General features: G+C 45.1%; 1 protein-coding gene across 6 annotated transcripts in view; it reads right to left on the reverse strand.

Annotated features, from left to right (window-relative positions):
• LOC118392384 (coiled-coil domain-containing protein 136-like) overlaps window positions 1-22186 on the reverse strand; it is a 61494-nt gene that overhangs the window by 15329 nt on the left and 23979 nt on the right. For all 6 annotated transcript variants that reach the window (XR_008062895.1, XM_052460250.1, XM_052460249.1 and 3 more), the window contains 2 exons: window positions 1875-2192; window positions 1378-1452 (listed from right to left, as the gene is read on the reverse strand). Coding sequence is in view for 5 of the 6 variants with exons in the window: in XM_052460250.1 (XP_052316210.1) it covers window positions 1378-1452; window positions 1875-2192 (393 nt within the window). In the remaining variant the exon portion in view is untranslated. The remainder of the gene's footprint in view (window positions 1-1377; window positions 1453-1874; window positions 2193-22186) is intronic.

The raw sequence follows: 22186 nt of genomic DNA on the forward strand, positions 1-22186 counted from the left end.
AACCACAACATTACGAAGATGTACAGTCTGGGCAGTTCTGGCTCAGACAAAGCTACTTACTTACTTAGTTATAGTGTGAGGTACAGTATAGTATTGTACTGGACATAGGCTTGTCCTAGGTTAGGGACAAAAGGCATCTGGGCTCACCAGAGCAAGAGGGCAATTCTTGAGCACTCACACGGTTGTACAATACGTTTACATTTTCCTCTTGAGAACTTTCCTTAAGGGAACATCAATCCCCTTCTGCCTTAATGTTTACAGCAATTCAGCCAATCACATGGCCTCTCTCTGACTTGGGGTTGCCGTTACGTGGAGTGCACCATGTACGGAGAGTTCTCTCCCTCTCTCTCTCCTTCTCCCTCACTGTAGATGGGAAACACTGGCGTCGTGTGTGTACAACAGCAGAATAACAAAGCCAAATGAGCTAAGACAAACTACCCCTACCTCGACCCCCCCCAGTCTGCATTCCAATAGGAGTCATGTGGTGAGTGTCACTGCAAGGGGGGAGTGCTGTGCTCCCTCTCACCCCCCCACGCACCCTTACACTCAGTCACCTACATAACCCCATGTTTATCCAAATGCTGAGCCTGGAGACTGAGCATCTTCTCCTAAGGTAGTGACATCATGACAAGGCCTCTATGTCGTCTGGAGCCACTGTCCTTCCTGTAACTAATGATGTCTGGTGCACAGAATGAAATAGAACAGAGTAGTAATATATGGATTTCTATGGTCTGGTGTCTCTCTGGTCACGTGACATCATTCATACGGTGGCCATCAAGTCTCCTGAGGTTGAGCACCATTGAGATTTCAGCCAATCATGGAGCTATACCAGACGTCTTCCCAAGCAGACAAATTCTCTACAGTCTAAGATTGGTAATTGGCACTAGATAAGCCTGTCATTTTAGACCATATAACTATGGTGGGACTAAGTCATAAGAGAATAGATATAGTGTCATATTCAGCTATGTGTATTGGAACCCTATAGCGCTTTTAATATTGACTCTACTTGGAACAATTTATTATAAAACTTTTGTTTAAACCCTATAGCATTGTCAAGTGATGGGGACAGTACAAATAGACAGAGAAGGATATTGTGTCCAATCCATGTATCTCTTAAAGTTGTCCTCTCTCCACTATCACGAGACCCTACTAGGAGACAAAGGAGTGGGGGGATCATTTAAAAGTTATGTTCATCTATAAAAGTTATGTTTATTGTTAACTTTTCCTCAGCCAATACACTATTTCATGAGACAGCAGGGGAAGATAATGGTGCTGTGCTCATTTATCAGAAGTGGAGAGAGGAGAGGTTGTGTATAAGGGTGTGTGCGCTTGTGTGCATGTCTGTGTGTGTGCATACAAGCTTGCGTGCGTGTCTACCTTGCAGTCTCTGGATCTGTCTGGTAAAGCTCTCTGCCTGGTGAGCACTAGCCAGACGCTCATCTTCCAACAGACCTGAGACAGAGGAAAGAAGGAGCGAGGGGAGGAAGAGAATGGGGGGATATGAGAGGAGGAAATGTACAAGAGGAGGGAGAGAAAGGGGGAGGAGAGGAGGAACAAAGTGAGTATGCATGTGAGTCAGCAGAATGGACCATGGGGGAGTTGGGGGCAGGGACAACTGGCACAAGAACCATGACAGCTGAGCAATAGGACCTCCCAACCCTCTCACAACCCAGCCGTGATGTCACAATGAACTAAGCACCCAGCATGCAATCATGGCTACAGCTGTCACACACAGTCTCACACAAGCACACAGACATTCACTCACACTCACTCACTCAGACACACACAATTCCACACACGAACACAAATACAGTCACACTCAGACACAAACTCTTCACTCACACACACACTCAAACTCACAAACAGCAACTCACCCTGGATCTCCATGAAGCTCTCTTCATGTTGTTGAGACACCTCCCTGGCCTCCTCCAGCTCCAACACCAGCTGCAACACCTGGGACTTCAACTCCTCCAAGTCATCTTCCTCTAACATTCCTCCTTCCACCTCCTCTTCCTCCACTTTCACCTCCTTCTCCTCTCCCTGGTCCTCCTGCTGGCCCTTCTCTCCGTTCCCCACCTCCACCTCCTTCCCTTTCTCCTCCTTCTCATCGTTCTCCTCCAGGGTCTCCCTCTCTTTGGCCGTCAGCATGTCCACAATGCCAGGCCTCTCCACCTTCAGGTCACATATGTCATCTAGAGAGAGAGAGATGGGGGAAAGGAGAGATAAAGATAGATAGTGTGTGTGAGAGAGAGAGAGAGAATTACTACCTCGGTAAACAGCTTAGTTTGCAAACTCCTTTCATACAGAGGTCTGTATTGGCCTACAAAGTAGTAGCAGTATTTCTTAACACATTGACCGCTCTTCATATTATACCTCCTGGTGTTTGTAAGCTGAGAGGCAGCTGTGGTTCAACCCCCCACCTCATTGCTTGTCTAGGCTTTGAGTCTCTTACCCCAACCCCCTGACCCCCAGACCCCACTCCACCTGCTGCCCCCCCGGTATGATCCTCACCTTCCCATACACACTCGTTCTTGCCCACACAGTCCACCACCTGAGATTGCTGTCATCAGACCAAGCAGAAGACTGCTGAGCAACTATTCAAGTAGTGTTACCTGTTCTACAAAGCCATCTAGTGGGGAAACAGTGGAACAGTCAGAGAAACTCAGAGGAACTCAAAAGACTCAATACACTCTATGGAGCTATATGTGTCTCTTTAGAATCATCTAAAATAATGCTGAGTCAGGCGAAGAAAGACTATTTATCTTTTGATACACTTGAGTCATTGCTTATGCAATATTTGAGGTAGACTGCTTTCCATGTTAAAGAGATGATAGAAATCACAAGGACAAAAACTCAGAGTGCAAGAGAGGGAGAGAGAGTCAGAGAGAGACAGAGTCAGAGAGAGAGAGCGAGACACTCTCTCTTGCAGTGCATGCTGTTTGAGTGTTTGGTGTGAAGGTTTCCGTCCTAACTAACTTGATTATTTTCTGGTCTTTTCTTTCAATTGTATTTTTCTATGGTGGAGGGTTAATGTAATATTTGTTTTAGCGGTATCCACAGTTTTTCCAAAGTTAGGGCTAATTTGGTTGGTAGGCTAATTGCTTGCGGAATATTTTTAAGGGATGTGTTGGTGTGAATTTCACCTCTCTCTACCCCATGGACAAGAATGGTAGTTGCAAATTTGCCTCTGTTTATTACGGATGACCAAATCAGGAAAGAGCTGAGTCGTTTTCGTAAGTTTGCTAGCGGTTTTCATGTACTGTCAGCAGGCTTTCAGGCAGATGCCGTTAAGCATGTTGTTTCATTCCCGAGGCAAGTGTTTATGTTTCTGAACAACAATCAGCAACAACTAAATGTGCATTTTAAAGTGAGGCACGGGGAGGGGCTCTATGCAGGGTTTGCCAGATAGTCAGATAGTCTACGGTGTTTTGAGTATGGGGATTTGGGGCATAAGAGCTTTGCGTGCCCACATAAAGCCCGTAGACAAGGTGAGGGTACAAGCGCCAGTGGGGGAAATCGAGATCAAAGTGCAGGGGGTAATGAGATGCAGACAGCAGAAGCTGGGCCTAGTCATGCCAGGGAAGGTGGTGTAGATGAGGCTGGGCCTAGTCAGGCTAGAGATGATGGTGTAGATGAGTCTGAGGCTTTTCTCCCACTTCTTATGGAGACTTTTCGGGTAGGCTCGCTCAATATAAATGGCGCCGGAGATGCGGGAAAGAGGAGTGTGTTGGGTGAATATGTAAAACAAATAAAAGTACAGGTGTTGTTTCTGCAGGAGACACATAGTGATGTTGTGTTGAATGAAGTCGATTGGCTCTGGTGGAAAGGGGCAAGTGTGTTGAGCCATGGGACAAATCCTAGTGCAGGGGTGGCAGTCCTTTTTGCACCGGGTCTGTCTGTAAAACATTGCTCCTCAAAGGAGGTGTGTAAATGTAGACTGCTTGTTGTTAAAGCAGAAATTAACAACATGGGTTTTGTCTTTATAAATGTGCATGCCCCTAACACAGGGAGAGAAATATGGGTTCTATTTGGGAGCCTTATACAGGAACTCTCACAGGTAGCGCCTGAGGAGACGCTGGTGGTCGGAGGGGGCAGGAACTGTACAATTGATTTTATGAAAGACAGAAATGGGGAAGAGCCTCATTCAGTGTCAGTGGGAGTGTTAAGGGATGTCATTAATCAGTTCGACCTAGTGGATGTTTGGAGAACTAAACATCCAAACACAAGACAGTATACATGGGTTAAGGTTTTTGGGGCTAGGGTGAGTGCAGCCCGACTTGATCGGTTATACGTGTCTAGGAATCGGAGCAATAGGCTGCTGGGCGCTACCATTCTCCCGGTGGGGTTTTCGGATCATCACATAACCATGGCTCAGCTGTCTATTTCACCAGGGCCACGGCAGGCATCTTATTTGAAGTTCAATGTAAAGCTCCTACAAGATGCCACTTTTTGCTCAGGTGTCCAGAACTTTTGGGAAAGGTAGGGGCAGCGAAGAGAGGAGTATGAGTCTCTGAGTCAATGGTGGGATGTGGGGAAAGTCCGGGCTTTTCTGTCAACAGTACACAGCTCTCTCATCCTCAGAGGCTAGGAGAGTAATAGGGGAACTAGAGCGTTGTATTAGTGAGATAGAGGTAGAGATGGTGGGGCAAGGCAATGTAGGCCTCCAGGCTAACTTAGCCAAATTACATAGGGACCTGGGCAGTTTTTTCCAGGTTAAAGCAAAGGGAGCACTTGTAAGAGCTAGGTTCTCCATGCTCAAGGAGATGGATGCTCCCAGCTCCTTCTTCTTTGGTTTGGAAAGACCAAAGTGAAGCCAAGGGCATACATTGTCTACGGCTGTCTGATGGGCGGGTGACCTCTGTGGTGGGTGAGATGCTGGAGCGGACTGTGGAGTTTTATACTGAATTGTATAGGGCAGAAGTGTGTGATCCTATGTGTGCTCAAGTCTTGTTCGCAGTACTCCCTAAGCTCTCTCTGGCACAGAGGGATGACATGGACATTCCTCTGGAAGAGGCCGTAACCCAGATGTCCCCCGGTCGTGCACCGGGGGTCGATAGACTCCCAGTGGAGTTTTATAAAATATTCTGGGGAATAATTGGACAGGATTTTTTGCGTGTTGCGTGAATGCGTCGGGCGGCTCTCACTCTCCCGCCCAAAAAGCGGGGACTTATGTGAACTTAAGAACTGGAGGCCTGTGGCATTACTCTGTGCGGACTACAAGATATTTGCCAAAGTCCTCTCTAACAGACTGAAGTCCCATTTGGACTCGATAGTACATAAGGACCAAACATATTGTGTACCGGGACGCTCAATCACGGACAACTTGTTCTTAATCAGGGACATGTTGGACTTGTCGAGAGGTGAACTAATGTGAACTTTGGACTGGTCTCTTTAGATCAAGAGAAGGCTTTTGATAGAGTGGACCATGAGTATGGGTATGGTCCACAATGTGATGTCTGTGTTTGGGTTTGGGAAGAGTGTTTTGACATGTGTGAAGCTGTTGTATGCTGGGGCGTCATGTATGGTCAAGGTGGGAGGGGGGCTCAGTAGGCCAGTCTGGGTGAGACGGGGCATTAGACAAGGATGCCCTCTATCGGGGCAGTTATACACACTAGCCATTGAGCCTTTTATAGGACTGCTACGCAGGAGACTGCAGGGAGTGTGCTGACAGGAATGGATGTGGTGAAAGGCATAGCAGTGTCAGCATATGCAGATGATGTTTCTGTGATGGTCAGGGATAATCAGGATATGCAGGCACTAGAGACCAGTCTGAAGGTGTACAAGGGAGCTTCATCAGCTAAGGTAAACTGGGGAAAGAGCAAAGCTCTGTTATGTGGGGCATGGGGGGGATGGGGCTCCTCCTCTGGTTCCAGGGGATTTGCAGTGGGGTTGTGAAGGGCTTAAAGTATTGGGGGTGTACCTGGGCTCGGAGAAGTGGGTAAGGAAAAACTGGGAGGGGCTGTCACAGGCAGTGGTGTCAAGACTGGCCAGGTGGAGGTGGCTCATGTCCCAAGTGTCATATAGAGGGAGGGTGCTGATAAATAACAACCTGGTGGCATCTTCCCTGTGGCATAAACTGTCTATCCTCAATCCCCAGACCTGCAATGCAAGCTGGTGGATTTCTTCTGCTCGGGCCATCACTGGCTGAAGGCAGCAGTGTTGTACATGATTGTTCACGAAGGAAGACAGGGCCTGGTGGAACTGGAGAGCAGGATGGCTGCTTTCCGGTTAAAGGCGGTGCAGAGACTGCTGTACCATGCTGATGTTGGCTGGAGGGAGCCAGCATGCGCGCTGCTGAGGAGAGCTGGCGGATAAGGGTTGGACCGGCAGCTGTTCCTCATGAAGCTGGAGAGGCTGAGTACAGCAGGTCTCTCAGATTGTTACTCTGCAATGCTGAGGGCCTGGCAGCTGCTAAGGCCCATATGAGAAGGGGGTGTGGAGCCACAACCCAGCCATCCCTTTGAGATCGGTTCAGTCGGCCACCCTGCAGAGGCAACTGATGGCAGGGGGTTCACAAAGGCTGGGTGACCTGAGACTGCTGGGAGAGGAGGGGTGGAAAACCCCAGAAGTCTTGGCACAACAAACAGGAATAACATCTCTTAGGCTGCTGGAGAGATTCCTGGAGGATGTCCAGGAGGCACTGTCTGAGCCGGTAAGAGGGATGTTTGGGCGGCCAAATGGAGAGGGGCCACCAATGTTTCCGCCACTGCAGGTGAGGCAGAGACTGGAGACTGGCAAGAGGGTCTGGAGGACTTGTTAGATTTTAACACTCCGAGCCTGGGGGAGTTTGAGGATGTGGGAGGTAAAGCCCTCTACAGCCTCTGCTTTAAGGTTAGGAACATTAGAAGCCTAACAGGAGTGAAGGCACATCAGTGGCAGGGGGTATGTGGGGCGGAGAGTATGGTGGGTTTTAGGTGAAGGGGGCTCTACAAACCCCCAGTACCAAAGAGGTCAGGGGACCTCCAGTGGAGGGTTCTTCATGGAGCCCTGGCCACTAACAGCTGGTTGGCACGGGTTGAACCAGGAATCAGGCAGGGGTGTCTTTTCTGTCAAATGAAAGAAACTGTGATTCATGTGTTTTCTGTGTGCACCAGGTTAACTGCTTTAATGTTGGAATGGCTGTGTGAGAGGTTGGGGGTGGTTTTTACTGTTGGGATGTTTATCCACCTCTGGCCTGCTCGCCTCCCTACCACTGAGGAAGTACAGTTCCCGCTCAGCCCAGTCAAAACTGTTCGCTGCTCTGGCCCCCCAATGGTGGAACAAACTCCCTCACGACGCCAGGACAGCGGAGTCAATCACCACCTTCCGGAGACACCTGGGAATACCTAGGGGGTGGATTTAGATGCTGTGGCTGGGATGTCATGGTGTATGCACCATTTGTAAGTGGGATTATAAAATGTAAATGTAAATGTAAATAATGGGATACAGGTATTCGAGTAAGGAACAAACAGTCTCTCTCAGACAGAACGTGTCTCCTTCCTGAGAGTGTCTCCTTCCTCAGCCTGATGGTCCCGTGGTGTTTATGCTTGCGTACTATTGTTTGTACAGATGAACGTGGTCCCTTCAGGCTTTTGGAAATTGTTCTCAAGGATGAACCAGACTTGTGGAGGTCTACAATTTTATTCTGAGGTCTTCGCTGATTTATTTTGATTTTCCCATGATGTCAAGCAAAGAGGCACTGAGTTTGAAGGTAGGCCTTGAAATACATCCACAGGTACACCTCTAATTGACTCAAATTATGTCAATTAGCCTATCGGAAGCTTCTGAAGCCATGACATCATGTTCTGGAATTTTCCAAGCTGTTTAAAAGCACAGTCAACTTACTGTATATAAACTTCTGACCCACTGGAATTGTGATACAGTGGATTATAAGTGAAATAATCTGTCTGAAAACAATTGTTGGAAAAATTACTTGTCATGCAGAAAGTAGATGTTTTTACTGACTTGCCAAAATGATAGTTTGTTATTAACAAGAAATCTGTGTGTAACAGCATAATTTTAAACCGTCCCCTCGCCCATACCCGGGCGCGAACCAGGGACCCTCTGCACACATCAACAACAGTCACCCTCGAAGCATCGTTACCCATCGCTCCACAAAAGCCGCGGCCCTTGCAGAGCAAGGGGAACTACTACTTCAAGGTCTCAGAGCAAGTGACGTAACCGATTGAAACGCTATTTAGCGTGCACCGCTAACTAAGCTAGCCGTTTCACATCCGTTACATGTGGAGTGGTTGAAAAACAAGTTTTAATGACTCCAACCTAAGTGTATGTAAACTTCTGACTTCAACTGTACATCATGGCTGACAGGTGCTGTTTCTATATATATTTCTATGTCCCATTCTCATCCTCTCACACACTTCCTCTCAATTAAATTAAATTAAATTCAAGGGGCTTTATTGGCATGGGAAACATATTGCCAAAGCAAGTGAAGTAGATAATAAACAAAAGAGAAATTAACAATAAAAATGAACAGTAAACATTACACTCACAGAAGTTCCAAAAGAATAAAGACATTTCAAATGTCATATTATGTGTATATACAGTGTTGTAACAATGTGCAAAAGGGAAAATAAATAAACATATAGATTGTATTTACAATGGTGTTTGTTCTTCACTAGTTGCCCTTTTCATGTGGCAACAGGTCACAAATCTTGATGCTGTGATGGCACACTGGTATTTCACCCAGTAGGTATGGGAGTTTATCAAAATCGGGTTTGTTTTTCGAATTCTTTGTGAATCTGTGGGAAATATGTATCTCGAATACGGTCATACATTTGGCAGGACGTTAGAAAGTGCAGCTCAGTTTCCACCTCATTTTGTGGGCTGTGTGCACATATTGTAGTCTGTCTTCTCTCTGTAGGTGATGGCTTTGTTATGGAAGCTTTGGAAATCGCTTCCTTTTAGGTGGTTGTAGAATTTAACGTCTCTTTTTTGGATTTTGATCATTAGCGGGTATCGGCCTAATTCTGATCTTCATACATTATTTGGTGTTCTACGTTGTACATGGAGGATATTTTTGCAGAATTCTGCGTGCAGAGTCTCAATTTGGTGTTTGTCCCATTTTGTGAATTATTGGTTGGTAAGCAGACCCCAGACCTCACAACCATAAAGGGCAAAGTGTTCTATACAGTGAGGGAAAAAAAGTATTTGATCCCCTGCTGATTTTGTACGTTTGCCCACTGACAAAGAAATGATCAGTCTATAATTTTAATGGTAGGTTTATTTGAACAGTGAGAGACAGAATAACAACAAAAAAATCCAGGTAAACGAATGTCAAAAATGGAATAAATTGATTTGCATTTTAATGAGGGAAATAAGTATTTGACCCCCTCTCAATCAGAAAGATTTCTGGCTCCCAGGTGTCTTTTATACAGGTAACGAGCTGAGATTAGGAGCACACTCTTAAAGGGAGTGCTCCTAATCTCAGTTTGTTACCTGTATAAAAGACACCTGTCCACAGAAGCAATCAATCAATCAGAGTCCAAACTCTCCACCATGGCCAAGACCAAAGAGCTCTCCAAGGATGTCAGGGACAAGATTGTAGACCTACACAAGGCTGGAATGGGCTACAAGACCATTGCCAAGCAGCTTGTTGAGAAGTTGACAACAGTTGGTGCGATTATTCGCAAATGGAAGAAACACAAAATAACTGTCAATCTCCCTCGGCCTGGGGCTCCATGCAAGATCTCACCTCATGGAGTTGCAATGATCATGAGAACGGTGAGGAATCAGCCCAGAACTACACGGGAGGATCTTGTCAATGATCTCAAGGCAGCTGGGACCATAGTCACCAAGACAACAATTGGTAACACACTACGCCGTGAAGGACTGAAATGCTGCAGCTCCCGCAATGTCTGCCTGCTCAAGAAAGCACATATACATGCCCGTCTGCAGTTTGCCAATGAACATCTGAATGATTCAGAGGACATCTGGGTGAAAGTGTTGTGGTCAGATGAGACCAAAATGGAGCTCTTTGGCATCAACTCAACTCGCCGTGTTTGGAGGAGGAGGAATGCTGCCTATGACCCCAAGAACACCATCCCCACCATCAAACATGGATGTGGAAACATTATGTTTTGGGGGTGTTTTTCTGCTAAGGGGACAGGACAACTTCACCGCATCAAAGGGACGATGGACGGGGCCATGTGCCATCAAATCTTGGGTGAGAACCTCCTTTCCTCAGCCAGGGCATTGAAAATGGGTCTTGGATGGGTATTCCAGCATATAAATGACCCAAAACACACGGCCAAGGCAATAAAGGAGTAGCTCAAGAAGAAGCACATTAAGGTCCTGGAGTGGCCTAGCCAGTCTCCAGACCTTAATCCCATAGAAAAACTGTGGAGGGAGCTGAAGGTTCGAGTTGCCAAATGTCAGCCTCAACCTTAATGACTTGGAGAAGAGCTGCAAAGAGGAGTGGGACAAAATCCCTCCTGAGATGTGTGCAAACCTGGTGGCCAACTACAAGAAACGTCTGACCTCTGTGGTTGCCAACAAGGGTTTTGCCACCAAGTACTAAGTCATGTTTTGCAGAGGGGTCAAATACTTATTTTCCTCATTAAAATACTAATCAATTTATAACATTTTTTTGTTGTTATTCTGTCTCTCACTGTTCAAATAAACCATTAAAATTATAGACGGATCATTTCTTTGTCAGTGGGCAAACGTTCAAATTCAGCAGGGGATCAAATACTTTTTTCCCTCGTTGTAACTGATTCAAGATTTTTTTTTAGCCAGATCCTAATTGGTAAGTTGAATTTTATGTTCCTTTTGAAGGCATAGAAGGCCCTTCCTGCCTTGTCTCTCAGATCGTTCACAGCTTTGTGGAAGTTACCTGTGGCGCTGATGTTTAGGCCAAGGTATGCATGGTATTTTGTGTGCTCTAGGGCAACTGTGTCTAGATGGAAATTGTATTTGTGGTCCTGGCGACTGGACCTTTTTTGGAACACCATTTATTTTGGTCTTACTAAGATTTTCTGTCAGGGCCCAGGTCTGGTCTTTGCTGCTGTAGGCCCTCCTTGGTTGGTGACAGAAGCACCAGATCATCAGCAAAGAGTAGACATTTGACTTCAGATTCTAGTAGGGTGAGGCCGGGTGCTGCAGACTCTTCTAGTGCCCTCGCCAATCCGTTAATGTATATGTTGAGGAGTGTGGGGCTTAAGCTGCATTCCTGTCTCACCCCACGTCCCTGTGGGAGGAAATGTGTGTTTTTTGCCAATTTTAATTTGTTGACTTGTTTGTGTACATGGATTTTATAATGTCATGTGTTTTTCCGCCAACACCACTATCCATTAATTTATATAGCAGACATTCATGCCAAATTGAATCAAATGCTTTTTTTTTATCAACAAAGCATGAGAAGGCTTTGCTTTTGTTTTGGTTTGTATGTTTGTTTGTCAATTAGCCTGTGCAGGGTGAATATGTGATTTTCAATTACATTGAGATTATTTCTGATGTGCTGTTCCTTCTTTTTCCGTAGTGTATTTCTGTATTGTTTTAGGGATTCACAATAGTGAAGGCACAGACTCAGGCTTTCTGGGTCAATACCTTTTTGGTTGGACAGGTTCCTCAATTTCTTTCTTAGGTTTTTGCATTCTTCATCAAACCATTTGTCATTGTTGTTCAATTTCTTCAGTTTTCTGTTGTCACGTTCTGACCTTTATTCCTTTGTTTTGTCTTTATTTAGTATGTTCAGGGTAAGAGTTGGGGTGGGCAGTCTATGTCCGTTTTTCTATATTTTCTATTTCTGTGTTTGGCCTGATATGTTTCTCAATCAGAGGCAGCTGTCTATCGTTGTCCCTGATTGAGAACCATATTTAGGTAGCATGTTTTCCTTTGTGTTTTGTGGGTGGTTATTTTCAGTCTTTGTGTGTCTGCACCAGATAGAACTGTTTCGGTTGTCACGTTGTTGTTTTGTATTTTTGAAGTGTTCAGTTGTTTATTAAAAAGATGAACACTAACCACGCTGCGCTTTGTTCCTCTCCTTCTTCCACCCAAGACAGCCGTTACATCTGTTTGTCATTTTTTTATTTGATAGGGAAGCTGAAAGGTCAAATATACTGTTTAGATTTTCTACTGCCAAGTTTAAATATTCACTATTACAGTGGAACGTTTTGTCCAGGAAGTTGTCTAAAAGGGATTGAATTTGTTGTCTAATTGCTTTTTGGTAGGTTTCCACACAATATTCCTTCCATCTGTAGCATTTCTTAATATTACTCAGTTCCTTTGGCTTTGATGCCTCATGATTGAGTATTGCCCTGTTCAAGTAGACTGTGATTTTGCTGTGATCTGACAGGGGTGTCAGTGGGCTGACTGAATGCTCTGAGAGACTCTGGGTAGAGGTCAATAATAAAGTAATCTTCAGTACTACTGCCAAGAGATGAGCTATAGGTGTAGCTACCATAGGAGTCCCCTCGAAGGCTACCATTGACTATGTACATACCCAGCGTGCAACAGAGATGCAGGAGATGCAGGTTATGGGGGAGGGAATGCTGTCACCTCCAGGCAGGTGTTTGTCCCCATGTGTGCTGGGGACAAACAGTGTCAGGTGTCAGGTTCTGGTCCAGTTCTGTCATTTAGGTCATCACAGACTAGTACATGTCCCTGGGCCTGGAAATGATTGATTTCCCCCTCCAGGATGGAGAAGCTGTCTTCATTAAAGTATGGAGATTCTAGTGGGGGAATATAGATAGATATAGGGGCGACAGGGTGTCAGGTTCTGGTCCAGTTCTGTCATTTAGGTCATCACAGACTAGTACATGTCCCTGGGCCTGGAAATGATTGATTTCCCCCTCCAGGATGGAGAATAATATAATAATAATAATAATATATGCCATTTAGCAGACGCTTTTATCCAAAGCGACTTACAGTCATGTGTGCATACATTCTACGTATGGGTGGTCCCGGGAATCGAACCCACTACCCTGGCATTACAAGCGCCATGCTCTACCAAGCTGTCTTCATTAAAGTATGGAGATTCTAGTGGGGGAATATAGATAGATATAGGGGCGACAGGGTAGCCTTGTGGTTAGCGCGTTGGGACTAGTAACTGAAAGGTTGCAAGATCGAATTCCCGAACGGACAAGGTAAAAATCTGTCGTTCTGCCCATGAACAAGGCAGTTAACCCCACTGTTCCTAGGCCATCATTGAAAATAAGAATGCGTTCTTAACTCACTTGCCTAGTCAAATAAAGATCGCACACAGGAGGATGTTTTTCTCTGTTAAGATAATTTCCTGTCACACCCTGATCTGTTTCACCTGTCCTCGTTATTGTCTCCACCCCCTCCAGGTGTCGCTTGTTTTCCCCAGTGTATTTATCCCTGTGTTTCCTGTCTCTCTGTGCCAGTTCGTCTTGTATGTTTCCAAGTCAACCAATGTTTTTCTCCATTCTCCTGCTTTTGTCAATTCTCCTTTTTCTAGTCCTCCTGGTTTTGACCCTTGCCTGTTTCTGGACTCTGTACCCACCTGTCTGACCATTCTGCCTGCCTTGACCACGAGCCTGTCTGCCACTCTGTACCTCCTGGACTCTGATCTGGTTTTGACCTTTTTGCCTGTCCACAACCATTCTCTTGCCTACCCCTTTGGATTAATAAACATTGTAAGACTCCAACCATCTGTCTCCTGTGTCTGAATTTCTAGCCAAATGTAAAATATTCCTGTTTTGATTAATTTAATATTCCTGTTTTGATTAATTTAATAGAGTGAGTTAGGTCTGCTCTATATCAAATTAGCAGAGCCAGTGGGTCCGTCTTCTCTATACCATGTTTCTTGTAGGATCACAATGTCTGTATTTCTGATTGATGGCAGATGACCTCAGGCCTCGGATATTCCAGGATGAGATAATGAAGGCTTTGTGTCCCATAAAGTGTCCAATGTTGTCGGTTGTGTGGTTTGGCATCAGGCCAGTAAGTGTGAGCAGAGCCTGCTGAGCATCTGGTACATGCCATTGGCTTCGGCTAGTGTAAGATGGGGTGGGGGTTGGGCCTGTTTACCTGCTCACGGCCTGGGCGTATGTGTGACTTCCATGTTTAGGTCCTCTTTGCGGGAGTGGGGGCCATGGGGTGGGCAGGAGGGGCATAGGTCTGATCTGAGGGGGCCTACATGGGGTGTGGGCATGGTTGACTTGGGGTGTTGATTGGGTGGGGATGTGGCTGGTGTTGTGGTCTGGATTGTAGGTCCTCTCGGCCTGGGTCCTCTATGTGTAGGTCCGAGGGGGGTCCCGCAGGTCTGGGAGAGTGTCTTGCTGGTCTGGGCGGGGTGTCTATTGATCTGTTGCTCCTGTGTGAGGTGTTGGGGCTGCGTTTGAGAGCGATGTCCTTTAGGGTCCGGGCAAAGGTGGGCACTGCTGCCTTGTATAGGTGGACCTGGTCATAGAAGCTGTTCAAGTCCAGGGTGGAGTGGTGGGCCAGGTAAACATTTGGTTTTGAGGCACAGTCACGGGAAATACTTGCATTTACCTGCTGTATGGTAGCAGGTTGGAAGTCTTTTCGTGGTAGCAGAGTGGTGATAACCACTTGTGCATTGGGGAAAGTAGAAAAAGCTTTTTCAATCACCCCCTTGAGTGCTGTGGCCACCCTTTCCTGCTGGGCTCTCAGGTCATTTGTGCCTGTGTGTTTAATTATGTTGCTGGGTGATCCTAGTTGGTCCTCAGACAGAAGGTCTAGGGCGCGCTAGGTGTTTGGACACCAGAATTTAGACACACTGTATTTGGGAAGATTTTTTTTTTCTTGTATATATTTCCCATTTGAGTCCATAAGGAGTACAATCTGTGTCTTGTGTATGTCCTCAGTGGGTGTGGGCGTGTTGTCAGGAGGGCTATCAGGGTGGCTGACGGGGGGGGCTTGAGGTTCTTCATTTGTCTGTTTTGTGTTTTGTGATTTCGACGCTGTGGTCAGGGGTGGACTGTTCTGCTGTGGTGTCGAGACTTTTGTCGGAAGCTGAAGTGGGCTGTTCTGCTGGCTCTCCTCAGGGGTGGCCACCTCTCTCATAGGTTGTTCTCTGTCACACGCCATCTGCCTCACCTTCTCCTCCAGCAGTATGATCCTCTCTAGTGCTCTGTTCTTCTCTTGCTCTTGCTTCTTCTCCTGGAGATATTGTCTCATTTACAGTCCAGAGTGTAAGGGGGTGTTGTTGTGCTGGACTGTTGTCTGGGTCTATGCTGACTTTGAGCTGTTCCAGCTCCACCTGCCTTACCTCCAGCTGGGTGAATTTATCCTTAATTTCAAGCTAGCATTAAACTTATCTTATAAAAAACAATCAATCAACGACTGTCGTTGCTCCAATGTGTACTTAACCATAAACATCAATGCCTTTCTTAAAATCAATACACAAGTATATATGTTTAAACCTGCATATTTAGCTAAAAGAAATCCAGGTTAGCAGGCAATATTAACCAGGTGAAATTGTGTCACTTCTCTTGCGTTCATTGCACGCAGAGTCAGGGTATCTGCAACAGTTTGGGCGGCCTGGTTCTTTGCGAACTAATTTGCCAGAATTTTACGTAATTATGACGTAACATTGAAGGTTGTGCAATGTAACAGGAATATTTAGACTCATGGATGCCACCCGTTAGATAAAATACGGAACGGAATTAAACGTTTTGTTTTTCGAGGTGATAGTTTCTGGATTTGACCTAAGGCTCGTATTTCTGTGTGTTTATTATAGTTAAGTCTATGATTTGATATTTGATAGAGCAGTCTGACTGAGGGGTGGTAGGCAGCAGCAGGCTCGTAATAGTTAAAGGTATATGGTTTAGAGAAATAGTCGACGCGTTATAATTCCTGTAATAACTTGCGGCTGAACTTGAAAGGGGTTCCTTCGTTATTTTACCGTTCATGTCTTCCATAGAGAATGTCTTGATCTACTTCAAATAAGGTCTGTGTTTCGTGCTTAAACCGCCTCGGCGTTTTGATACCCATGTAAATCTCACTAGGATAAAGTAACGTTTGTCAAAATATTTTCAGAAATCCACTCTACAAAAAAATGACCGTCACTTATATTTAGCCAATATTTGTCACGTTCTGACCTTTATTTCCTTTGTTTTGTATTTATTTAATATGGTCAGAGCGTGAGTTGGGTGGGCAGTCTATGTTTGATTTTCTATGATTTGGGATTTCTATGTTTCGGCCTAGTATGGTTCTCAATCAGAGGCAGGTGTCATTAGTTGTCTCTGATTCAGAATCATACTTAGGTAGCCTGGGTTGCACTGTTTGTTTGTGGGTGATTGTCTATGTTAGTGGCTTGTGTCAGCACAGGTCTCATTTGTAGCTTCACGGTTGTCATTGGTTTATTGTTTTTGTATAATGTTGCAGTGTTCTCTTTATTAAAATTCACTATGAACACATACCACGCCGCATTTTGGTCCTCTGATCCTTCTCGCCTCCTCTTCAGATGAAGAGGAGGAAGACCGTGACAATATTGATCAGAGTTACCTTGTCCTATGGATATCTACACAGTTATAAAATTGGCAAGGTGGTGTAAGCCTACACGTAACACAGACCTTATTTGAAGTGAATTTCAAAATATCCTATGGAATGAAGGAACCGCTTTTCAAATTTTGCTAGAAGGTGTCATGGGTGGGAATTATGACTAGCATTTTGGTAGTCAATTCTTACCATGTCCATTATTAAAATAGGATTTCCTGCATATAGAAATTACAGGTTTTGTTTTCAACATTCATCACAGGTAACTTAAACTCTATTTTTATTCAAACAGTTGAGAGTATTTGTCTCCTAAGCAGACTCTTCGATATCATTGTCACTTCAGAGCTGTGTGTGTGTGTTTTTACAGATGGCAGAGAAAAGCAGAGCACCAGTGTGGGACTATTACATGGAATTGTTACCAGGGAAAGTAAGGTGTCTTATTTGTGATAAAGATGTAAGCATGGGGTCAGCAACGGCTAAATCAAGAAATACCACCAACCTGTGGAATCACCTTAAGAACACCCCTCCAAAAGCCCATATGTATTATATTAAGTTAAAATAAAAGTGTTCATTGTTCATTCAGTATTGGTGCAATTGTCATTATTACAAAAATGTATATATACATTTTAAAAATCGTCCGATTAATCGGGTTATCGGCTTTTTTGTCCAATTATCGTTGTTAAATTCATAATCGGTAGACCTCTAGTCTGTAGGGTTATATAATGAAGAGGTCTGCCATTAAACCCCTACAACTCATCCAGAACGCCGCAGCCCGTCTGGTGTTCAACCTTCCCAAGTTCTCTCACGTCACCCCGCTCCTCCGCTCTCTCCACTGGCTTCCAGTTGAAGCTCGCATCCGCTACAAGACCATGGTGCTTGCCTACGGAGCTGTGAGGGGAACGGCACCTCAGTACCTCCAGGCTCTGATCAGGCCCTACACCCAAACAAGGGCACTGCGTTCATCCACCTCTGGCCTGCTCGCCTCCCTACCACTGAGGAAGTACAGTTCCCGCTCAGCCCAGTCAAAACTGTTCGCTGCTCTGGCCCCCAATGGTGGAACAAACTCCCTCACGACGCCAGGACAGCGGAGTCAATCACCACCTTCCGGAGACACCTGAAACCCCACCTCTTTAAGGAATACCTAGGATAGGATAAGTAATCCTTCTCACCCCCCCTTTAAGATTTAGATGCACTATTGTAAAGTGACTGTTCTACTGGATGTCATAAGGTGAATGCACCAATTTGTAAGTCGCTCTGGATAAGAGCGTCTGCTAAATGACTTAAATGTAAATGTAAATGTAAATGTCTGACCCGCTCGGGGTTTGGGTAGCTTTCTCAAGGGATAGCTTCTCCTGTGGGGCTAATTCTTTGATTAGGTGAAAGTCCAGCTGAAACTGTTTGGAGTTGCCCTGTACCAATACTGTTCCAGACTTATAGAGATTCATATCAGCTGACTCAGAATCCCCAGTATCCTGAGTTTCAACCCATTGCTAACAAGCCCCCCCCCGCCCCCTTAACAGAGCGGAAGTGTGTAAATATAGCACTGTGCCATGCCAGGGGATGGTCTGTGCGGAAGATTAAGTTGCTTATGTTCACATTTTTATAACAGTCAGCAAAAAGAGCCTCTTGATTTTCCATAAGGAGGTTCATTTTGTACTATTTTCTTGCCTTGTCATTTTTTACATCCAGAGGGTACTGTATTTTAATGACCTCTGAACAGCGGGAGGCAGCTTCAAAGCCCTCTGCATTTGGTCGGGGTAGCCGGTTTGATTCTCCTGCCATTGTTGGGCTAAAGGGCTCTGACACCTCTCACTTGACACGTCAGTGCTAATTGGAGTTGTATCAAGCTTGGTAGCCTTAACTTAGCATTCAGTCCTTAGAAAGTCAAATATATCATTGTAGTGTATTTTTCTTCTTGGCTTTTGGAAATAAAATATAGCTTCAGACTTAACATTACTCAGTCAGTTCCAGGTTGGATGGTGTTTTCAGGTTTCTGACTGTTTTCCTGGTAGTCTTTGGTCGTTGTAACCCTTCCAGGTAATTCCGTGTTTGTTTCTCTGTCTCCCCCTCTCTTCTCCCCCACCAGTGGGACTGTTGGTCTGTTACTGTTGGTCTGTTACACCACTGACAGGTAGTGGTTCCCCTGAAGGGTCAGACTCAGCCCCCCTCTAAATCACTGGCTAATTAAACTCTATTTACCTCTCTCTGCTGATGTAAGTGATGGTGAAAGGAGGTGATGCATGTGTGTCTGCTGCAGTCTCCTTAGTGCGTCACCACTGCCCAGACGGACTCTCACACACAGAGAGATGAAACAGGACGGATTAGAGAGAGTGGGACCTTCCATTCCTAAGACATGAGGCTGAGGTCTCCGTTACTAGCTGTGTATGCATGTGGGTGTGTGTTATTGGCCAATTAACTGGAAGACACAGAGTTCAAAGAGCTCAATACTCTGTGAGTACTCTATGTACTCAGTGAGTACTGCATTCTTACATAACATGCTTGACACAGTTCCCTATAAACCCTCCACTCTCTGATCTCTGGTGTCACCACTCTGATCAAAGGGGATACAGAGACACAGGAGAACATCTCCATTTGAGCTCCTTGTATACAGACCTGATATTGAGGTGGTTATACTGTATATAGCAGGCTGCAATAGCACGGCAGAGCACTGTGGGAAATTAAATCAATGATCTTACTGTAAGAGCATTACTTAGGCCTGGTTTCATTTCACTAGACCGTAGACCCTCTTGTCCCCTTTGAAGGGATTGTTTAATGTGGGTGAGGCCTTAGGAAACAACGTCGTCTAATTCTAGGATGCATAGACTAGTAAGGATGAAGCCTGTGTATGTAAGGGTACTGTATCCTGACATAAGTAATTTCCTGTTTTTGAAAGATAACTTGTGTCTTTTCATTGTGAGATCTGGGTTTGTGGCAACTTCGTATTAGGATGGAAATTTCATTGAATTCATTCCCAAGTCCCTCTTCCAACCCAAATCTACTCAAATGAAAGACACGACACACTTATCCAACGTTAGCCTCGGAGAAAGAATCTCAGACGTACTTTTTTTTAAACACAGCAGAACAATTATCATCATGGCACAATTATGGAAAAATATCTGGAGGCCCTGGTTTAGTCTGGATTTAACAGTGATGCCAAAAAGCTATCAATCTATTTTTAATCAAATGTAATGAGTTGTCGAAGGGAGACGAGACTGGAGTAAAACCACACATATCTGGGATAGAGCAAGGTGAGGGAAACGCATGATTTCAAAGAAGGTTAATAAAGTAAAATTATAGTGCCTTCATAAAGTATTCATACCCCTTGACTTATTCCACATTTTGTTAGTTACAGCCTGAATTAAAACTTGATTAAATAGATGTTTTTTTCTCACCCGTCTACACACAATACCCCATAATGACAAAGTGAAAACATGTTTTTAGAAATGCTAAATTTTTTGAGAATTACAGCTTTGAGTCTTTCTGTAAGAGCTTTGCAAACATTTGCACATTATTCTTTTTTAAATTCTTCAAGCTCTGTCAAGTTGCCTGTTGATCATTGCTAGACAGAAATGTTCAAGTCTTGCCTTAGATTTTCAAGCCGAATTAAGTCTAAACAACAACTAGGCCATTCAGGAACATTCAATGTCGTCTTGGTAAGCAACTCCAGTGTATATTTGTCCATGTGTTTTAGGTTATTGTCCTGCTGAAAGGTGACTTTGTCTCCCAGTTTCTGTTGGAAAGCTGACTGAACCAGGTTTACCTTTCGGATTTTGCCTGTCATAAGCTCTATTCTGTTTCTTTTTATCAACAAAAAAAAAAACCTCCCTAGGCCTTGCCTAGGACAAGTATACCCATAACATGATGCTGCCACCACCATGCTTGAAAATATGAAGAGTGATGTGTTGTGTTGGATTTGCTCCAAACATAACACTTAGTATTCATGATATAAAGTTAATTTCTTTGCCACATTTTTTGCAATTTTACTTTAGTGCCTTATTGCAAACAGGATGCATCTTTCGGAATATTTGTATTCTCGGCTACCTTCTTTTCACTCATTTAACCTCTACGGGATTGGTGTCCACCCCGTGGAACGGTTGAGCTAATGTAGGCTAATGTGATTAGCATGAGTTTGTAAGTAACAAGAACATTTCCCAGAACATGGGCAGAAAGCTTAAATTCTTGTTAATCGAACTGCACTGTCCAATTTACAGTAGCTAATGCAGTGAAATAATACCATGCTATTGTTTGAGGAGAGTGTACAGTTATTGTCACGACTTCTGCCGAAGTAGATGCCTCTCCTTGTTCGGGCGGTGTTTGGCGGTCGACGTCACCGGCATTCTAGCCATCATAGGGAAACACTGGTTGTTGTGGATCGTTTCTCTAAGTCCTGCCGTCTCCTTCCTCTGCCTGGTCTCCCTACAGACTGCGGAGGCCTTGTTTTCGCACGTCTTCCAGCACTACGGGGTGCCTGAGGATATAGTGTCTGATCGGGGTTCCCAGTTCACTTCGAGGGCCTGGAGGGCGTTCATGGAACGTCTGGGGGTCTCGATCAGCCTTACCTCAGTTTTTCACCCTGAGAGTAACGGGCAGGTGGAGAGAGTTAACCAGGATGTGAGAAGGTTTCTTAGGTCCTATTGCCAGGACCGGCTGGGGGAGTGGGCAGCTTTCGTGCCCTGGGCAGAGATGCCCCAGAACTCGCTCCGCCACTCCTCCACTAACCTCCCTTCCAGTGTGTATTGGGGTATCAGACGGTTCTGATACCACCTCCTCTGGACATCAAGGGGGCCCCGGCGTACTCAGTTCGAGACGTCGGGCGAGGGGCCTTCAGTGCCTCGTGGATTGGGAGGGGTATGGTCCGGAGGAGAGATGCTGGGTTCCTGTGGAGGACATGTTGGATCCTTCAATGCTGCGAGAGTTCCACCGTCTCCGTCCGGATCGCCCTGCGCCTCGCCCTCCGGGTCGTCCCCGAGGCTGGTGTCGACGCAGCTGGAGCCGCGCGTCAAGGGGGGGGGGGGGTACTGTCACGACTTTTGCCGAAGTCAATACCTCTCCTTGTTCGGGCGGAGTTTGGCGGTCGACGATGTCGGTCTTCTTGCCATCGTCGATCCATTTTTAATTTTCTATTTGTTTTGTCTCGTTTTCCCACACACCTGGTTCTCATTTTCCTCATTATGTGTTGTGTATTTAACCCTCTATTCCCCCCATGTCTTTGTGTGGTATTGTTTATTGTAAGTGTTTGTGCACATTTTGTATTACTGGTGCGCGTCGGGTTATTGTGCCCATACTTTGTTCTTATGCTGTTGGTTTTACTATTAAACTGCTCCGGCTATTATCAAGTTCTGCTCTCCTGCGTCTGAGTTCCCTGCTACCAGATATGCACCCCTTACAGCTATGAACTTGAAAATGTATTAATAAACCAAGTAGGCACATTCGGGCAGTCTTGATACAACATTTTGAACAGAAATGCAGTGGTTCATTGAATCAGTCTAAAACATGGCACCTACAATGCTGCCATTTAGTGGCCAAAATCTAAATTGCACCTCATCTGTAATATTACATTATGGCCTTTCTCTTGCATGTCAAAGATGATGGGGAAAAAATACATTGTAGGTGTTTTTTTTCTTTGTATTATCTTTTACCAGATCTACTGTGTTATATTCTCCTACATTAAGTTAACATTTCCACAAACTTCAAAGTGTTTCCTTTCAAATGGTATCAAGAATATGCATATCCTTGCTTTAGGTCCTGAGCTACAGGCAGTTACATT

This window comes from Oncorhynchus keta, chromosome 13 (assembly GCF_023373465.1).
Source record: "Oncorhynchus keta strain PuntledgeMale-10-30-2019 chromosome 13, Oket_V2, whole genome shotgun sequence".
NCBI lineage: Eukaryota > Metazoa > Chordata > Actinopteri > Salmoniformes > Salmonidae > Oncorhynchus > Oncorhynchus keta.